Genomic DNA, 18640 nt, shown 5'->3' with positions numbered 1-18640 from the left:
ATGTATATATATATATATATATGTATATATGTATATATATATATATATATATATATATATATATATGTATGTATATATGTACATATATACATATATATATGTATGTATATATGTACATATATACATATATATATATATATATATATATATATATATACAGTAGATTTCTCATGCGAACGAGTTCGTACGAATCACCTCCGTGTTTGTTAAAGCAGGGGTCTTTTTGAAAAATTGGCGACGACGAAAAATAAAACGGCACTCACGAATCTCGAGCTGGGGATTGTTAAAGCAGGGGGTTTTTTGAATATATAGCGACGACTAAATCTACAAGCGCACAGCTCGTGACCCCCAATCTTCTTCCCCCATTTCTCCCCCATTTCTCCCAAAATCACAGCTTCAGCTCCTTGTTGAATCAGCCGACTTTCCTCCTCCGTCGAGTTCCCCAACTCCGCCCACCACGAAAGCAGCCTCGCCGCCGATCTTCCTTCGAGCTCGAGCGCTACAACGAGATCCCCATTTCTCCTCCTCCATCAAGCCACCTCCTTCCCCCAACTCAGGTAAGGATCACGGCCATCCATTTACAGGTTTTGATTAGGGTTTTTTTTGATTTTTTTTTTTCGATTTCCTGGTGCTTCAGCGTCCTCTCCCCCAACTCGGTCTTTTTTAGTTTAATCTCTACCAATCTTTTTTAGTTTAATGGAGGTGTTGGCAAATTTGAGTGGGGCTTCAGATGATTAGAAACAATATAAATAAATAGATCAAGGTGGGTGATTGTGATATTCCTTCAATCTGAGTTTCATAATGGCACTGAAAATATATCATTCACAGCGACTAATTGAGATTTAATTTATTCGAGTACCTAATTCAGGGTTTAAGTCGTTGGGATAAGAATGTGGAGCAGTTTTGCTTGGCTATACAGATGATGAGGAGCATGTTGTTTTGTTGCTGGTTTAAGTTAGGGTGTTAATATGGTTATTGGTGACAACTCATGCTCTCAGATGGTTTTTATAGCGTAGAGGACACTATTCTGACCATCTCATGGTGCTTTAGTTTTAGAGGAATTCTAGAGATTCTAAGGGTTTTGAAGTCAATGCTCAGTTTTGAGATCAACTCTCTTCTTATTCTTCTTCTCTAATCTCTTAGTTTGCCGACCAAGTGGTCATTATTGTTTATTTTCTTAATCTCTTGTGCTTTTCCTATGTCAACTTGTAATGGGGTGTAATATTTATTTGTGTTAATTGCACATACACCCCTTATACTTGCTGCATCTGAATCTTTATATATTTTTAACATGATTAATTACAGAATGGATAACTTGGGCACTGAAGCTAATGAAGTAAACATGGACGACGATGATTTGATATATACTCCTCAAGTTTCAGATGAGTTGAGGCCAAAAAAAGGGCAAGAATTTGACACAATAGATGATGTTTTGACATTCTATAATGCTTATGCTAAAGCAGCTGGGTTTAGTGTAAGGTCTTGGACTACTCAGAAAGAGCCGGGAAGTTGTGAAATAAGAAGAAATGAGTATGTTTGTTTTAAACAAGGAAAATCTTTAAAAATCGCAGATGTTGGAAAGAAAAGACGTCGGGGAAACTTAGCTGAGAATTGTACTGCCAAAATTGCTGTTTTGAAATCAAACTCCGGAAAATACATTGTTACTGTTTTTAATGAGGAGCACAGTCACCCATTATCAACACCATCAAAGATTCATCTTTTAAGATCCCATCGTAACGTTTCAGCCGCAACAAAGTCTCTAACTAAACAGTTATCCATGGTGAATATACCTCAGCATCAACAATTCAGTTTTCTTGGAGTACAATCAGGAGGTATAGAAAATATAGGGTGCACTCAAAGAGATTTGTATAATCATGAAAGGGATATACGGGCTGATTTGAAGGGGCATGATGGTGAAATGTTTTATGAATATTTAAAATTAGAACAAGGAAAGAATCCCGCATTTACTTTTCAAATTGAGGCCGATGAGGAACAAAAGATTACTCGTTGTTTTTGGTCCGATGCAAGATCAAGACGGGCTTACAATTTTTTCGGTGATGTTGTAATCTTTGATACTACTTACAACACTAATCGCTATGGCTTTATATTTGCACCAATAATGGGGGTTAACAATCATGGTCAAACAATTATTTTTGCTTGTGGATTTTTGAATCATGAGAGCGTTGATGATTTTGTGTGGTTATTTAATCAATTTTTGGAAAGTATGCCTGGTGGTGCCCCGAAGATGATTATTACCGATCAAGACCCAGCGATGACTAAGGCATTCCCTCTTGTTCTTCCAAATACTTTTCACAGGTATTATAGTTTGTGTATATTATTAAAAATATTTATATGCATAGTCTTTCTTTTTAACACTTTATTTAATTCTTTTGACAGGTATTGTAGTTGGCATATATTAATGAAGTTTTCTGAGAAAATTGATGCAGTGAAGTATAGTATTTATAAAAGTGAGTTCTCGGCTTGCATTTGGAAATCAGAGACTCCTGAAGAATTTGATTTACAATGGGAAAGTCTGATTAAGAAAAGTGGGTTAGAAGGAAACAGGTGGTTGCAAGACCAATATGAACTTCGGTCAAGATGGATTCCTACATATGTTAATCACATTTTCTCAGCAGACATGTCAAGTAGCCAACGAGCAGAAAGTGGACATGCATTCTTCAAGAAATTTGTTTCGAAGAATAATTCATTGGTGGATTTTATGATACAGTTTGGCAGGGGACTAGTGCGCCAACGTCACGAGGAGTTGATGGCCGATCACAAAGACTTGATTGAGAAACCTAAACTTAGAATAAATCATGACTTTTTGGAGCAAATGGTTGATATTTACACTAATGAGATGTATTTCAAGTTTGAGGCTGAAGTGTGTGACAGCTTTAACTACAAGTTGCAGTTTGTTAGGGAAACCGACAATCGCCGTGTGTATCAAATTCAAAGAAAGAAGCTCGCAACAAGCAAAGTCCGCGAAATCGTTTATGACAAGGACTTGGATTTGGTTTCTTGTAGTTGTAAAAAGTTTGAAAGTGCAGGAATCGTATGTTCTCACATTATCTCCTACTTGATGAAATTTGATGCTGAAATATTGCCCGATAAATACATCTTAAAGAGGTGGACTAAGTCTGCAAAATCGGGGACAGTGGTTGATTTGTAGTTGTAAAAAGTTTGAAAGCGCCGGAATCGTATGTACTCACATTATCTCCTACTTGATGAAATTTGATGCTGAAATATTGCCCGATAAATACATCTTAAAGAGGTGGACTAAGTCTGCAAAATCGGGGACAGTGGTTGATGATAAAGGTATGCAGATAAGGCCTGACAATTCTTATATTTTAACACGAAGTCAATTTATCCAATCATCTTTGGAATTAGTTGACAAGTCCCTTGTATGTGAAGAAACGAGGAAGATGTTTACCGATGGAGTGCGTATCATTAATGAGCAAATCGACCAATTCATTAGTAGCCACATGGTTAGTGGCCGCACGGTTGCAAAGAGCTTCACCGAGAAAAATAATCAAATGAGTAGTAATTTAATGGATGATGGTACTAGTGTGCAGGATTCTTGTACTTTTCAAAATAGTTTCAATGAACCCGATCAAGTGCGAGCAAAAGGGTGCGGCAAAAGGTTGAAGGGAGGAAAAGAGAAAGCAATGGCTAGAGCAAAAAATAAAAAAGATAGACGTTGCCACGGGTGTGGTAAAGTAGGCCAATCACACGATAAGCGAAATTGTCCGGCACTCACAAATCCGTAAGTAGTAATTCTTTTATTATTTAAGCCTTTCTTATTCTTCACCTTCTATTATCCCCTTGGTGTGTATATATATATTTTTTCATTATAATGTAGGTCTTCTACTTGCGATGATACAAATTGGCAAGAGAGTAATGAGTCATCAAGTGAAGATGGGGATGATGGGCTCCTATGAAGACGGTCTTCTACTTGATGAACAAAGCCGAGCAGCATCCCTCAAGCATCCCTCAAGCTCACGAGTCTGGAAACCTTGTTCTAAAGAAAGACATCAGTGTTCCCTAATAGCTTCTGGTGGATTGATTGTCCTTTCCTCTTATATGGAGTTTTGTGTGCATTCTTTGCACATCATATAAATTGTAAAGCATATTAATTCCCCCTCATCTCTTGATGTGGTTATGTTCGCGTCGATTGGTTTTTTGGGTTTTCTCTCTTTGGTTACCTTAACTGTAAGTTGGTCAGTTCAGTTCAGTTCTGTGATTGATAACGGTATTTTCAGCTAATTCTCTATTCCTTTGATTAGTCTGCCTGAAGCAATGCACAAGTTTATGTACAGACAGTCGTTTCAATTTTCTTCTTCCTTATTCTCAGAAGATTAGTTTATGTCTTCGGTTTTTTGGGTTATGTTCTGAGTTTGCCAGGTTTGTTGCTTGTTGCTGAAACTTGATTATGAATGCACAGTTTTTCTGTTCAGGAAGCAAGCAAGCATGCATATTTGCTGGAGTTCTGATCGTAGCAAATTCTGGTTACAAATCATAAAAAGCTGTTAAAAATTCTGGTTACAAATCCTGAAGCTATGATCTTTTGAAAAGCTATTTTTGTTATACATTTTGAAGTAGAGAAAGAGTCACAGGTCGGGGATTTTGCATTGAAGGCTACAATGCAATCATGCTTGCGGTTGTCATGTTGATTACTGAAGGCCAAAAACAAGTGGCTGTTATATATCAGCACATTCCTGTACCTGATAGATTCCATGCTTGGGTTGTACACAATGATAAAAGTATCATGTGGACAGTGTAAAAAGATAGTAGGCACATCTGGGTACAAGAGAGAAAATCACCTTTTTATATCTTTATAAATCAAAGAAACTCCCCCATAAACTTTTAAAATTTATAACTCTTTAATCTAATAGTTGGCACTCACTTTCTGGGGACTTTCTGGGGACTTCTAACAAAAAAGATCCATTATAAAACTTTATTAGCAAAACCCACATTCATGTTACATATGTAAACAACAAACTCAGCCATGGTCTCCAACTCAAAACTTGTATATCAAAGCATCACTTAATATGTCTACTCATTCCGAAAGAAAGCAATAATATACTGAGCTTTTTGAAAATTGATCACATGAAAGTTCCCTCGGTTCAAAGAAAGTAACGAACCTAATACAAATTACATCACATGTTTTTTGCAATGGAGAAACCAACAAATATTGCAACGATACATACTAGAAACACTAATATTGTAAACAATGAACCTAATACAAAATCATAGCTAGAGAAAATAGAAGTTTCCCTAAGTTTTTCCTTGTCCTCATCCAGATTATGTCTCACTGGATATCTTTCTTCTTGAGCATACTCAGATGTTTGGACATGCCTCGAGCTGGATGCTGGATCACGAGCGAGTGTGTGCTTCTCCCATTCAATCAAAGCCTCTTCGTACGTTGCATACCCTTTGAAGGAGGCATTTGGGAACTTATCTACCTGAGACTTGCATTCCTCCCAATTATCAAAAATACCACATCGTCGACCTCTCTTCACAACATAAAAACTTTTTCTAGCCATGGATAACCTGAAAATACCCCAAATTGGAGGGTAAACAAAATTTTTACAAATGATCAGTTAGCAAGCAAAGTTAAAAAAGTAATTATTTATCCTACGCACTGAATACTTTCAAATTAATACCCAATACCATTGTGCTCAATCAAACTTACTTTTTAACAGAGATCAAAAGCACAGAGATCAAAAGCCTGCATCCTTTTTTTAACAGAAGCTTACGCCAAGGTTTCATCTTCATCGCAAAGTTTGATCTTCTATGCTCGCAAGGTTTCAAAATGAGCACTGCAAGTCTTAATCTCGGTATCATTTTGGCTCTAAATCTTGATCAACTCCACTTCTTCGAGCTTGTTTTTATAGTTTTTGGATACTAAATATCTATTGAATATTTGTGACAGGTGCAAAAACTATTTCAACCAAAAAAAAAAGATACACAGGAAATGCTAAAGTTTAGTGCAGCCAACAAGATATTTCCAGAGGTTGAAATTTTTCCGATTCATCAGTATATAAATGAGGAACTTGAGAGAATGATCAAGGAGGACGTGAAGTATCCGTTTGTGATTGATATTGAGAACTCCCTCAAGTGTAAATTTGATATTTCAATGTCTACCTTGGAAAACATACCAATAAATTATCTATCGAGTGAATAACACTACAATGGTATTTGTTTTAAATACTTATGGAGTGACAGATCCTACAATGGTATACAAAAGATACGTAAAACTTTCAATGAAGAGGGAAACGTACAAAACCAGAGCTTAGAATCCATGAAAATGATTCTGTCCCTTTCATCACCAAATCATGACCAAATCAACAACTTATGTACTTTAGGGCCGTGATCCTTACCTGAGTTAGGGGAAGGAGGTGGCTTGATGGAGTAGGAGAAATGAACCAAGTCGGCGGCGATGCTGCTTTCGTCGGCGGCGATGCTCGAGATCGTGCTGGGCGGGGTTGGAGAACAGTCTGACGGAGGAGGAGAAATGATTCACCGCGAGAGAGGGGTCGAGATCTGAAATTGGGGAGATTGAAAAAAAAGCTGTGATTTTGGGGGAAATTGGGGAAGTCGGAGAGAGGGCTGAGATCTGATTCAATGCGAGCTCGGTCTTCGATGTTGTATTAGGGGTTCTCGTCGTCGCCATTTATTCAAAAAAACCCTTGCTTTAACGAACACAATCTCGAGCTCGTGACTCGCGGATGTCGGGTGATTTATTCAGAAAACCCCTTGACGAAGACGAGAACAGTCGGATTCGTACGAATTCGTTCGCATGAGAAATTTACTGTATATATATATATATATATATATATATATATACTTATGTCAACTTAAATGGATAGCAAAAAGTTATCCACCAAACTTTTTAGTCACTCATATTGCATAGGGATTCTTGCATAATATGAAAATGTTTTCCGTACATGATATGAAAATAAATTTTATATTAATAGATGAGTGGCTAGGAAGTTTGGTGGACATCAACTTAAGTTGATAGGAGTCTTATAATTATTTTTTTAGTTCTCTTTAATTATTTATAATTAAAAAACTAATAAACACATTTTAAATTCCCTTTTATTTTATATATAAGTAGAGATTAATGTTTTCCTATTACCTTTACATTTTAAAAAATTGTCAGATCTTCTTAATTCCGTAAAAGATAAATTTCACTAAACTTTCAATAAGTTTGGCTATTTAGCACTAAACCTGAAATTTTTTTGAATTTTAGAAAACCATCAAAATATTTATTAATTGAAACCCGACCCGCAAACCCAAAACCGACCCGCTAACTCATTAAAACCAAATCTACCCATTTTCCTCCTGATCTTCATCGCCGCCGCCTCCTCCTCCTCCTTTTCGCCGCCGCCTTCTTCTCGAGCTGATCACTGCACTTCCTCCTCGAGCTGATCACTTCGCCTCCTCGATCCACCTCCTCTTCGCCGCCTCTTCGCCTTCATCGCCAGCCCTCTTCTTCTCTTTTTAAGGTAAATTTTTTATTTTTTTCACTTTTTTTTAAATTTTTTCCCACTGTGATTGACTGATTTGTAGTAAACAAATATGTACATGATGCAAATTGAACCTCTTTGCTGCCAAAAAAATTTCTTATTTTACAGATCCAAATACAATTAGACGAGAGTTTTTGTTGGTGAAACTGTTGATCTTTTATGCGGTTTGAGAATCCAATCTTGATATAATACAGAAGCAGTTCAACTGAAACAAATCTTCATGCTGCAGACCTGAAAAATTTCCGACCAAGCAAAAAATTAATCTTTGCAAGAAAATCCAACTATTATAACTAAATAATTTTGAAAAATAGCCAAATGCCAAGGATCTAGTCTGCCTAGTCCGCCTAGCGCTTTCTGTAACATTGATTCTTTTGTAAATTGGTGATATTGTACGGTTAGTAAGTGCACCTATGCATAACTATATAACAATGCCTCAACAAAATATACTGAAATTCTGCAGAAAAATCGAAACGAAGGGCGAGTTCCAATTTCTTTTGAGATCATCAGCTTCGTACTTCTTTCGTTAATGGATCCGGATTCAGTGAAATCGACCTTATCAAATCTAGCCTTTGGAAATGTAATGGCAGCAGCTGCTCGTGATTATCAAAAGGTGCGATTTTTATACTCCTTCCTCAGTTCTGATCTTCTGATCTCATTTTTTTCTGTTCGATATATGATAATTGAGCAAGGGGTCGTGAGAAGGTTTGATCTTTCAAATTGGGGAAGTATTTGTGTGAACAGTGAATTAGTTACCTTTCCCAATTGTTATTTTGTAGATCTGATATCATAGGAGCAGAGAAAAATTTATGTTGGCAAGTTTTAAAAAAAAGTCGTCTTTACCGATACTTAACGTTTTTCAATTTTTTGATCTGATGGCAATGAATTAAAATCGATTGTAATTTCTCAACGAAATTTTATTGGCTTCTTAAGGAATCTGGATATTGGATGCCTGTGGACTAAATTATTATATAATGCTTTTGGAGCTGGTTGCCACATATTTTTAATTGCAAGTTTGGCCTGTTGAGGAAGGTGAGTTTAATGTTTTGTTCTTTCAAGATAAACCAAGCATAGAGCTCCTTCATCCTTTCTAAGGGACTGAATTAGATTTTATTGCGGAAAGCATGAGGTTTAAGGAGGTCTAATATCAAATCTGTTGGCTAAGCTTTCTGAAAAGGAACAAATTTGCTGCAACTTTATGTTGATATCAATATGTCAGTATGTACTGGGAAACACAATCGAACAATCTCATGCATTTACATTTAAATTTATTGCAAATACTCAAGTAAGCAGGCTTCCTATTTTTAGGTGTTATTAGATGGCGACTGACATGGTATTGCTGAATATGCCATCTGTTAGGGCTTGTTTGTTGTCAAAAATGGATGCTACATGTTTATTCCCATTCCCATTACCATCTATGGTTTTGGAGTAAAGACATTTCGCAAAATTGTGATGTTAGTCTGACAGCTGTTGTACTTTTTTGTCAACTCCGGGAACAATTTTAATATGTGAAGACCCCATTTGGGTGATAAATAGTTTATCATGTTCTGACAACTTACAAGTGCTGATAAGAGGATTGGTGCTAGGAATTTAAAAAGTAAAAATAGAGGTTAGTTAAGAAGTTTTTCTTTTATTGAGATGCTAATTTTGCCTCTTTTTTAGCTCAGCATCCAGATTTATTGATAAACTTAGATAACGAATTGTTCTTTTGAACTAATGCCACCTGTTTGTAAATGGTGTTGACCCCTAGAATAAATTATTGAATCTAAAAGCCATTTTGGGGTTAGTTGGTGTTTGATTTAAAAATTCTCTCTAATATTGTTCCCTCTCCCTAGTTTGAAATGGCGAAGATATCTATATTGCAATCTTTGTCACATGTCCTTCCTCTTATTCCTCCCTATTGACAGTCAATTTCCAGCCATGTAGATGATCTGATAGTAACATAACATTATTCTTGTTATTGTAAAGAAAATCTTAATAAACTTACTCAAAATCTATGCAATGCTTATGGGTCAACAACTGGCTGCTAGTCATGATCTGATAGTAACATAACGTTGTTCTTGTTATTGTAAAGAGAATCTTCATAAAGTTACAGACCTATGGCACTTGAAATTTCTTGTTCATTCAATTACTCAAAACCTATGCAATGCTTACAATTCAACAACTGGCTGCTAGTCAAAGGTAGACGAAGATGATCGGCATTTTGGTGGATGATAATACGATGAATAAAAGTTCAAATAAACTGTTTGCAGTTTGCATGATACTTTGTTGTAATATTTATACTGTCTTCTGTAATCTGTGTGGCTGTGAGGTTTGTTAGTCTATACATCTTTGCATAATGTAATTCTACTAAATGGTAGCTTAATATTCCTTTATATCTCTGCAATAATGCTGATCATAAACGGAATTGACATGAATACTATATCTCGGCTCATTTTTTCCCCTGTAGAGGGATAATGTAATCAAGCCTGTACAGATTTTTAGTCATTGCTCAGTCCATGAATATTCCAATAGCTTTCTTGTGACCATCCATCTATGACACAGGAACTGTTAGCTACACAAGAGGCTCAGGCATCCCGAGGAACCAATGAGGAAGTTGACCTTGATGAGTTACTGGATGTAAGTTATTATCAAGTCTATATACCTCAAGATGATGTTGAAAATTGCATTATGTCTCTATACCTTTAATCTACTTAACCTTTGCTACACTATGATTCAGGACCCTGAGCTGGAAAAGTTACATGCAGACAGAATTGCTGCTCTCAAGGTAGTGAGAAATAACAATATTTTCTTTGTGAATTCATAATTGAAGAAGTTAGTATACAATATGGAGTTATAAGGATGCATACATTAACAGAAAGAAGCTGAAAAGAGGGAGGTCTTGAAAGGGCAAGGGCATGGTGAGTACAGAGAGATATCTGAGGGAGACTTTCTTGGGGAAGTTACCGATAGTGAAAGAGCGATCTGTCATTTCTACCACCACGAGTTCTACCGTTGCAAGTAATTTCATCACATAGAACTTATATGAAAGTAATTAAAGCACATACTTTTATGTAGATTGGTCATTTCATATCCAATTTTAATGTGATTGATTTGGTCCTTATTCTTTCTAGGATAATGGATAAGCATTTGAAGGCCCTTGCACCACAACATATTAATACAAAGTTCATTAAATTGGATGCTGAAGTTGGTTTCTGTTAACCATTCTCTTTTTTTTTTTTGAAAAAAAATAAACAGGACTAATTACTATTGGAATTGAATGCAGAATGCTCCTTTCTTTGTGACGAAACTGGGGGTCAAGACTCTTCCTTGTGTAATATTGTTCAGGTATATTCATCTTATTGAAACCTCTTTATTGTTGCATTTTCATGTATGGATTCTTATATGTTGATATTAATCACATACATTGCTCCCTGAGATTTATATCGAAATTCATAGTTTTGAGTCATCTCTGCATAATTTTTGTAGGAAGGGAATTGCCTTTGATAGGATAGTTGGATTTCAAGACCTAGGAGGCAAAGATGATTTCACTACAAGAGCATTGGAGAATCTTTTAAAAAGAAAAGGTGCTTCTTGTTTCCTAAAACTCTTTTTGAGAACACGTGTTAGGTTGCGATGTCTAAACTATCTCATGTTTCAGGAATCATCAACGACAGGAAGAAGGATAATGACGACGATGATGACGATGACGAGTATGGAAGAAATAGGAGTGTCAGATCATCAGATGTTCAGGGTTCTGATTCTGATTGAAAGTGGCAACTTGGAGTTTTTCTATATTTTGTATACTATGTACTGTTGGCTTTGCGGCATCTGATAGATCTAAACCAAAACTTGAGATCTAAAACCATATAGCCATGATTAATTCAAAGAGATTAACAAGAATCATAAATGAGCGGAAGCTTATACCTGAATCCATAGAAGAAAACTTGATCTGGGTTTCAATGATCTTCTAACCTTAGGGTTTCTCTAAATCCGAATTTCTCTCTCTAGATGGGGGTGAAGAGAATTAGAGAGTGTAACCCTAGGTTAGGAACCATAACCCCTTATTTATAGATATTGTACATTTGTAATTTAGCCCCTCAATAAATCACAATTACAACCTGGTATCTGCACATATAACCCCATGATTATATTTAAATACTCATTAACCCAACTTAATTGATCACTTTAGTGGGTTATCCTGAAAGATAGCAATACACATTGATTAATCATATGTGCCCACAAATAGATTTATTAGATTAAATCCAACAATCTCCTACTTGGGCACCATATGATTCCTTAAATTGTGTATAATCTTATGAGCTCAAAAATTGCTATCACTGAAAAGGTATTTCCGAACAATCTCGTCCATTGACTATATCAATATAGGATTAAAGCGGCATTCGTCACATTTATCGTGACTCGACCCATCAATGGTCACATATACCAATACAATCAAACGACATAGATCAATCATGGATGTGCAGCATGAAAATTACATACAATGTGATCAGTACATGTCTATTTTCAACTGGTCCTCATTAGTGAGGTCAAAACCAAACATAATGTAACAGAGTGTCTTAACTGAATACTTTATTCTGATCAGACAATACAACCAAACATAAAGCACCACAATTACAAACTCCCACTAAAACATAATATCCTCAAATAATACCACACCCATATGAGCAGTATGCTCATGAAAGACCTTAGGTGGCAATCCCTTAGTAAGAGGATCAGCTATCATGGAGTTTGTCCCAATGTGCTCTATGGATATCTGTCCACTCTGTACCCTTTCTTTCACAACCAGGAACTTAATGTCAATATGTTTTGACTTAGTTGAGCTCCTGTTGTTATTGGAATACATTACTGCAGATTTATTGTCACAATATAACCTTAGTGGTCTTTCAACATTTTCCAAAATGCGCAGTCCCGTGACAAAATTTCGCAGCCATATTCCCTGATTGGATGCCTCATAGCAAGCTACAAATTCTGCTGCCATAGTGGAGGAAGCTACTAGTGTTTGTTTGACACTTTTCCATGATATAGCTCCTCCTGCTAACATATAAATGTAGCATGATGTAGACTTTCTGCTATCTTGGCATCCAGCAAAATCAGAATCCGAATACCCAATGACCTCTAATTTTTCTGATTTTCTGTATGTGAGCATGTAATCTTTTGTTTTCTTAAGATAACTCATAACCCTTTTGACTGCTATCCAATGATCCATACCAGGGTTGCTTAAGTATCTGCCTAACATCCCAACAATGTACGCAATATCCGGACGCGTACATACCTGAGCATACATTAGACTTCCTACAGCCGAAGCATAAGGAATCTTCTGCATTTCCTGAATTTCAAGGTTACCTTTAGGGCACTGATTGAGACTAAACTTGTCTCCTTTAGCAACAGGGGTGTCACCTGGTCTGCAATCTTGCATGCCAAACCTTTTAAGTACCTTATCGATATAGCTCTTTTGTGATAATCCAAGAATACCCCGAGAGCGATCTCGATGTATCTGGATCCCTAATATAAAAGAGGCGTCCCCAAGATCTTTCATCTCAAAATTCTTTGATAGAAATCTCTTGGTTTCGTGCAACATGCCTATATCATTAGTGGCAAGCAAGATGTCATTGACATACAGAACCAGAAAAATATACTTACTCTCACTGAACTTGTGATATACATAGTCATCAACAATGTTAATCTCAAAACCGAACGAGATAATTATTTGTTAAAACTTATGATACCATTGACGAGGAGCTTGCTTGAGTCCATAGATGAATTTTCTTAATTTGCAAACCATATTCTTTGGGTCTCCTGACACAAAGTTTTCTGGTTGCACTATATAAATCATCTCATCAATGTCTCCATTGAGAAATGCAGTCTTAACATCCATCTGATGTAACTCAAGATCATAATGAGCAACAAGTGCCATGATTATTCTGAAAGAGTCTTTCGATGAAACCGGAGAGAAAGTCTCTGTATAATCAATGCCTTCCTTTTGAGTATAGCCTTTAGCCACAAGACGTGCCTTATACCTCTCCACATTACCGTTTGCATCCCGTTTGGTTTTAAAAATCCATTTACAACTAATTGGTTTTGCACCTTCTGGTAATGGGACAAGTTCCCAAACCTTATTGTCTTGCATAGACTTGTACTCTTCATTCATGGCATCAATCCACTGTTGAGAGTTAGAACTTTTCATGGCCTGAGAGAAGTTGATTGGATCATCTTCTAACATTCCACTACTTTCCTCATGTTCTTGGAGAAATACAATATAATCATCCGGAATAGCATTTCTCCTTTCTCTCGTGGATCTCCTTAATGGCACTGGTTCTTGAGGTTGTTGAGTTTGTTCTTCTAGAACAGGGAGTTGTTCAACATTGTCATCTTGAGGTTCCGGATTTACTTCTTAAGCAACAACAGGTATAGGAACCTGAATATTGTCAAAAGTAACTGTATGGATTGGATCTGAAGCCAATTCCTCCTCAAAACTAATGTCTCTAACCTTATTTCTCCCCCCAAACTCAACATCCTCAAAGAATGTTGCTGTTCCCGTCTCAAAAATATTCCTTATAGTGGGATCATAAAACTTATAGCCCCTAGAGCGATCAGGGTACCCAATAAAGTAGCTGCTAACTGTTTTGGAGTCCAATTTCTTTTCATTTGGCCTATAAGGCCTTGCCTCAGCTGGACATCCCCAAATATGTAAATGCTTTAAACTGGGCTTTCGACCAGTCCAAAGCTCATAAGGTGTTTTAGCAACTGCTTTACTTGGTACTCTATTCAGAATGTAAGCTGCTGTCTTAAGTGCTTCTCCCCAGAGTGACTCTGGTAAAGAAGAATGAGCAATCATACTTCTTACCATATCCTTAAGAGTCCTATTTCGTCTTTCAGCTACACCATTCATGCTAGGTGAACCCGGCATGGTGTACTGTGGGACGATACCGCATTCCTCTAGGTATCTAGCAAATGGTCCTGGACGTTGTTCACCTGAACCATCATATCTACCGTAGTACTCACCACCACGATCAGATCTGACGGTTTTAATTCTTCTGTTGAGTTGATTCTCAACTTCAGCTTTATAGGCTTTGAACATGTCCAGAGACTCAGATTTTTCATGAATAAGATATAGGTGCCCATAACGTGAGTAATCGTCTATGAATGATATAAAATATTGTTGACCATTCCAGGATTCCGTAGGGAATGGCCCACAAATATCCGTATGTATCAATTCTAAGACATCCGAAGATCTGTTGGCACCTAATCTCTTCACTTTGGTCTGTTTTCCCTTGATACATTCAACACATACGTCGAAGTCCGAAAAATCAAGGGAATCCAAAATGCCATCAGACACAAGACGCTCAACTCTACCTTTTGAGATATGACCTAAGCGCTTATGCCATAATGTCGCCGAATTTTCCTTATTTAATTTACGCTTAGTACCACGTGATTCCACATGCAAGGATTCATTGTAAGAAGCAATTGTATCAAGCAAATATAGGTTGTCATAAATACTCAAGTAACCGGTTCCCACAACATTTGAATTAAAAGATAAACTGAATTGACTGTTTCCAAATGAACAAGAATAACCTGATTTGTCCAATACAGAAACAGAAACCAAATTCCGTCTAAAAGACGGTACTACAAAAGTATCTTTTAAATCCAAATAATAACCAGTTCCTAACAACAACCTAAAGTGCCCAATTGCTTCCACATCTACCGATTGTCCGTCGCCCACAAAGATGTGTCTTTCAACATCACTTGGCTTTCGGTAGCTCAGGCAACCCTGCATAGAAACACTTATGTGAGTAGTAGCACCAGAGTCTAACCACCAAGTGTTTCTAGGTACTGAAGCTAAATTAACCTCAGAACAGACCAAAGCAAGGAACGTACCCTTATTATCACGCCAGGCGTGATATTTTGTACAGTCCTTCTTTACATGTCCAGGCTTCTTACAGAAGAAACAACCCTGATTATCCTTATGTTGTTTCTTCTCAACTGGACCCTTAGCAGCTTCCTTATCATTCTTCCTTTTCTTGCCCTTATCCTTAGAGGCATAGGCCAAATGAGCACTTTCTGTCTTATCTTGCTTCAACCTGTCTTCTTCTTGCACACAGTATGAAATGAGCTCATTTAGAGTCCATTTCTCCTTTTGACAGTTATAACTGACCTTAAATTGATTAAACTGTGCAGGAAGAGACAACAGAACCAGATGCACTAATAACTCATCACAAAGATCGAGTTTAAGTGCCTTAAGTTTTGAAGCAATATGAGACATTTTCATAATGTACTCCCTGATGTTTCCCTTGCCCTTATACTTCATCGAAATCAAGCGAGCTAAAAACGTGCTTGTTTCTACCTTATCGTTTTTAGCAAAACGCTTCTCAATTTCGGCAAGGAAATCTTTAGCATTAGTAATCCCTTCGGATTCTATGCCCCTGAAGGCTTCCGGAACGCCGCGCTTAATGATCATAAGACTCATGCGATTTGAACGCTCCCACTTCTCATGCTCCTTCTTTGCATCAGGAGTGCTATCCGCATTGAGAGGTTGGGGTTGTTCAGTTCTTAATGCATAGTCAAGATCCATGCAGCCAAGAACAATTAATATGTTCTCTTTCCAAACCTTGAAGTTTGTCCCATTTAGCATGGGAATTGAGTTGATGTTAGCAGAAATTGTTGCAGCAGATGCATTAGCTGAAATAAAACAACAAATGCTCACATCAATAACCATAATCAATAAAATTCAAATAATGACAATCCCCATCCAAGATATCGGGCACAACATTAATATCAAGTCTTTGGACAGTAATATTAACTTGTAAGTGATACCTTGTTGCAATGATCAAACATTGACAATAACTCATGTCAAATAATGAAACTATCTTTGGATCGATTCATTATTCACATGTAAACCTTATAATTGTCACACGCTTATCATCGCAGATGTGTATACAGTCTAAATAAATATTAACCTTCCTTTGGGCCGATTAAATATTTACACGAAAGCATACACACAAACATCTCACATTCCTCATGAACTTAATTGAATAAATTAAGTATATCAAAGTGGACCCATGAAAAGCTGAGGCTTAACCATAGTGAACACGAAGTTCGCTTAACTTCGAACGCGAGGTTCGACTGTATTGAGTACGAGACTCACTTAAGTACGAACGCGAGGTTCGTTTGAAAAATGAACGCGATGTTCAACTTGAGAACAAACGCGAGGTTCGTTAAAAAAAATGAACGCGAGGTTCAACTGAAGTATGAACGCGAGGTTCGACTGAAGAACGAACACGAGGTTCGACTGAAGCACGAACGCGAGGTTCGACTGAAGCTTGAACGCGAGGTTCGACTGAAGCACGAACGCGAGGTTCGACTGAAGCACGAACGCGAGGTTCGCTGAAGCACGAACGCGAGGTTCGACTGAAGCTCGAACGCAAGGTTCGACTGAAGCACGAACGCGAGGTTCGACTGAAGTACGAACGCGAGGTTCGCTGAAGCACGAACGCGAGGTTCGACTTAGAACTGAACACGAGGTTCATCTTAGAACTGAGCGCGAGGCTCACATTAGAACGAACGCGAAGTTCGTTGAGCGCGAGGCTCACTTGAGAACGAACGCAAAGTTCGTTTGAACGCGAAGTTCGGTTAAAATTGAACGAACGCGAGGTTCGTTTGAAGCTTACCTCTTCGCCAAAATTTGAGGTAACCACCTCCTTAATGTTCGCCACGTTTTCACGCATGAACCCTTAGGGTTTCAAACTGAAACCGCCGCCATTAAATCAAAAAACAGATCTAGAATTGAAAAATGTGTTTTCTTGATCCAGATCCAAGAAAAAAAACCGCCGAAAAATCCAAAAAATTCCAAAAAGTTACTGTTCACCGGCGATTTTTCAGTTACTGTTCATCCGAAAAATTTTCGTTGCTGTTCATCCGAACAAAAAAATTTGTTTATCCAAAAAACAAAACTGAATCTTTAACCAGAGATTTAAGATCAAAAAACCCAATAAAACTTAAATCCCTAAGAATTAATCAAGGTGGCTCTGATACCACTTGATAGATCTAAACCAAAACTTGAGATCTAAAACCATATAGCCATGATTAATTCAAAGAGATTAACAAGAATCATAAATGAGCGGAAGCTTATACCTGAATCCATAGAAGAAAACTTGATCTGGGTTTCAATGATCTTCTAACCTTAGGGTTTCTCTAAATCCGAATTTCTCTCTCTAGAGGAGGGTGAAGAGAATTAGAGAGTGTAACCCTAGGTTAGGGACCATAACCCCTTATTTATAGATATTGTACATTTGTAATTTAGCCCCTCAATAAATCACAATTACAACCTGGTATCTGCACATATAATCTCATGATTATATTTAAATACCCATTAACCCAACTTAATTGATCACTTTAGTGGGTTATCCTGAAAGATAGCAATACACATTGATTAATCATATGTGCCCACAAATAGATTTATTAGATTAAATCCAACAGCATCACCCTCTGGTAGCCTGTTTCCAGGGATTAATATCTGGCACAGGTTTTTCCTAAATTTATATTTGAGCAGATCCATGTTCACTTTTATTGTAAGCTTTGTCTGGAGGTGTTCATCTGTTCAACATTCAGCTGTGTTGGCGCCTAATTTTGAACTATATGTAGCGAAAGAGAGAGAGAGAGAGAGAGAGAGAGAGAAAGAGCTTCCATGTAAATTTCACAAAAGTATCATGATCTATGAGGGATTTTGAACTGTAAAACTTCACGGGAATTGAACTCCCATGAAGTTTCGGAACTTTTTTTTGTAAAAACCGACCAGGTTTCAGCGCTGAGATTGAAACCAGGTCGGTTTTTACAAATAAGAGAGAAATGAGTTGTTTTTTGAGAATAAATTTGCAAAATAGTTTGTTTTGAAAATTTGTCCAATAATTAACTGATTGTTAGTGTAAGCTAGTACGAGATGCAAATGTGATGTATTTTGGATTTTTTTTCGTTATGATATACTTTGTATAATTATTCTCATTCCCCCCTTTCAACTTGTGTTTAGAGCTAGGGAAAAAAAAAAGAAAAGAAAATGAAAAAAATTGGTCTGCTCACCTTTGCAGGCCTTTTTCTTTATCCTTGTTGATTTTTCTATT

The 18640-nt window shown here is 37.0% G+C and overlaps 3 protein-coding genes across 3 annotated transcripts; all 3 read left to right on the top strand.

The window, feature by feature from the left end:
* LOC109847418 (protein FAR1-RELATED SEQUENCE 5-like) lies at window positions 1307-3169 on the top strand. The gene is made up of 2 exons (XM_020416646.1): window positions 1307-2316; window positions 2398-3169. Exons 1-2 carry the CDS (start codon window positions 1307-1309, stop codon window positions 3167-3169), a joined length of 1782 nt encoding a protein of 593 aa, XP_020272235.1.
* Window positions 3225-3938, top strand: LOC109847417. Its single transcript, XM_020416645.1, has 2 exons — window positions 3225-3763; window positions 3860-3938. The coding sequence occupies exons 1-2, from the start codon at window positions 3225-3227 to the stop codon at window positions 3936-3938; spliced, it is 618 nt and encodes a 205-aa protein (XP_020272234.1).
* LOC109850848 (thioredoxin domain-containing protein PLP3B-like) lies at window positions 7354-11438 on the top strand. Its single transcript, XM_020420920.1, has 9 exons — window positions 7354-7508; window positions 7990-8139; window positions 10071-10145; window positions 10246-10293; window positions 10384-10526; window positions 10640-10712; window positions 10792-10853; window positions 10995-11092; window positions 11167-11438. The coding sequence occupies exons 2-9, from the start codon at window positions 8056-8058 to the stop codon at window positions 11274-11276; spliced, it is 693 nt and encodes a 230-aa protein (XP_020276509.1). The 5' UTR covers window positions 7354-7508; window positions 7990-8055; the 3' UTR covers window positions 11277-11438.

This window comes from Asparagus officinalis, chromosome 7, assembly GCF_001876935.1.
Source record: "Asparagus officinalis chromosome 7, Aspof.V1, whole genome shotgun sequence".
Classification (NCBI taxonomy): Eukaryota; Viridiplantae; Streptophyta; class Magnoliopsida; order Asparagales; family Asparagaceae; genus Asparagus; species Asparagus officinalis.
The sequence above is the reverse complement of the archived record's forward strand: the minus strand, read 5'-3'. Positions and strand labels throughout refer to the sequence as shown.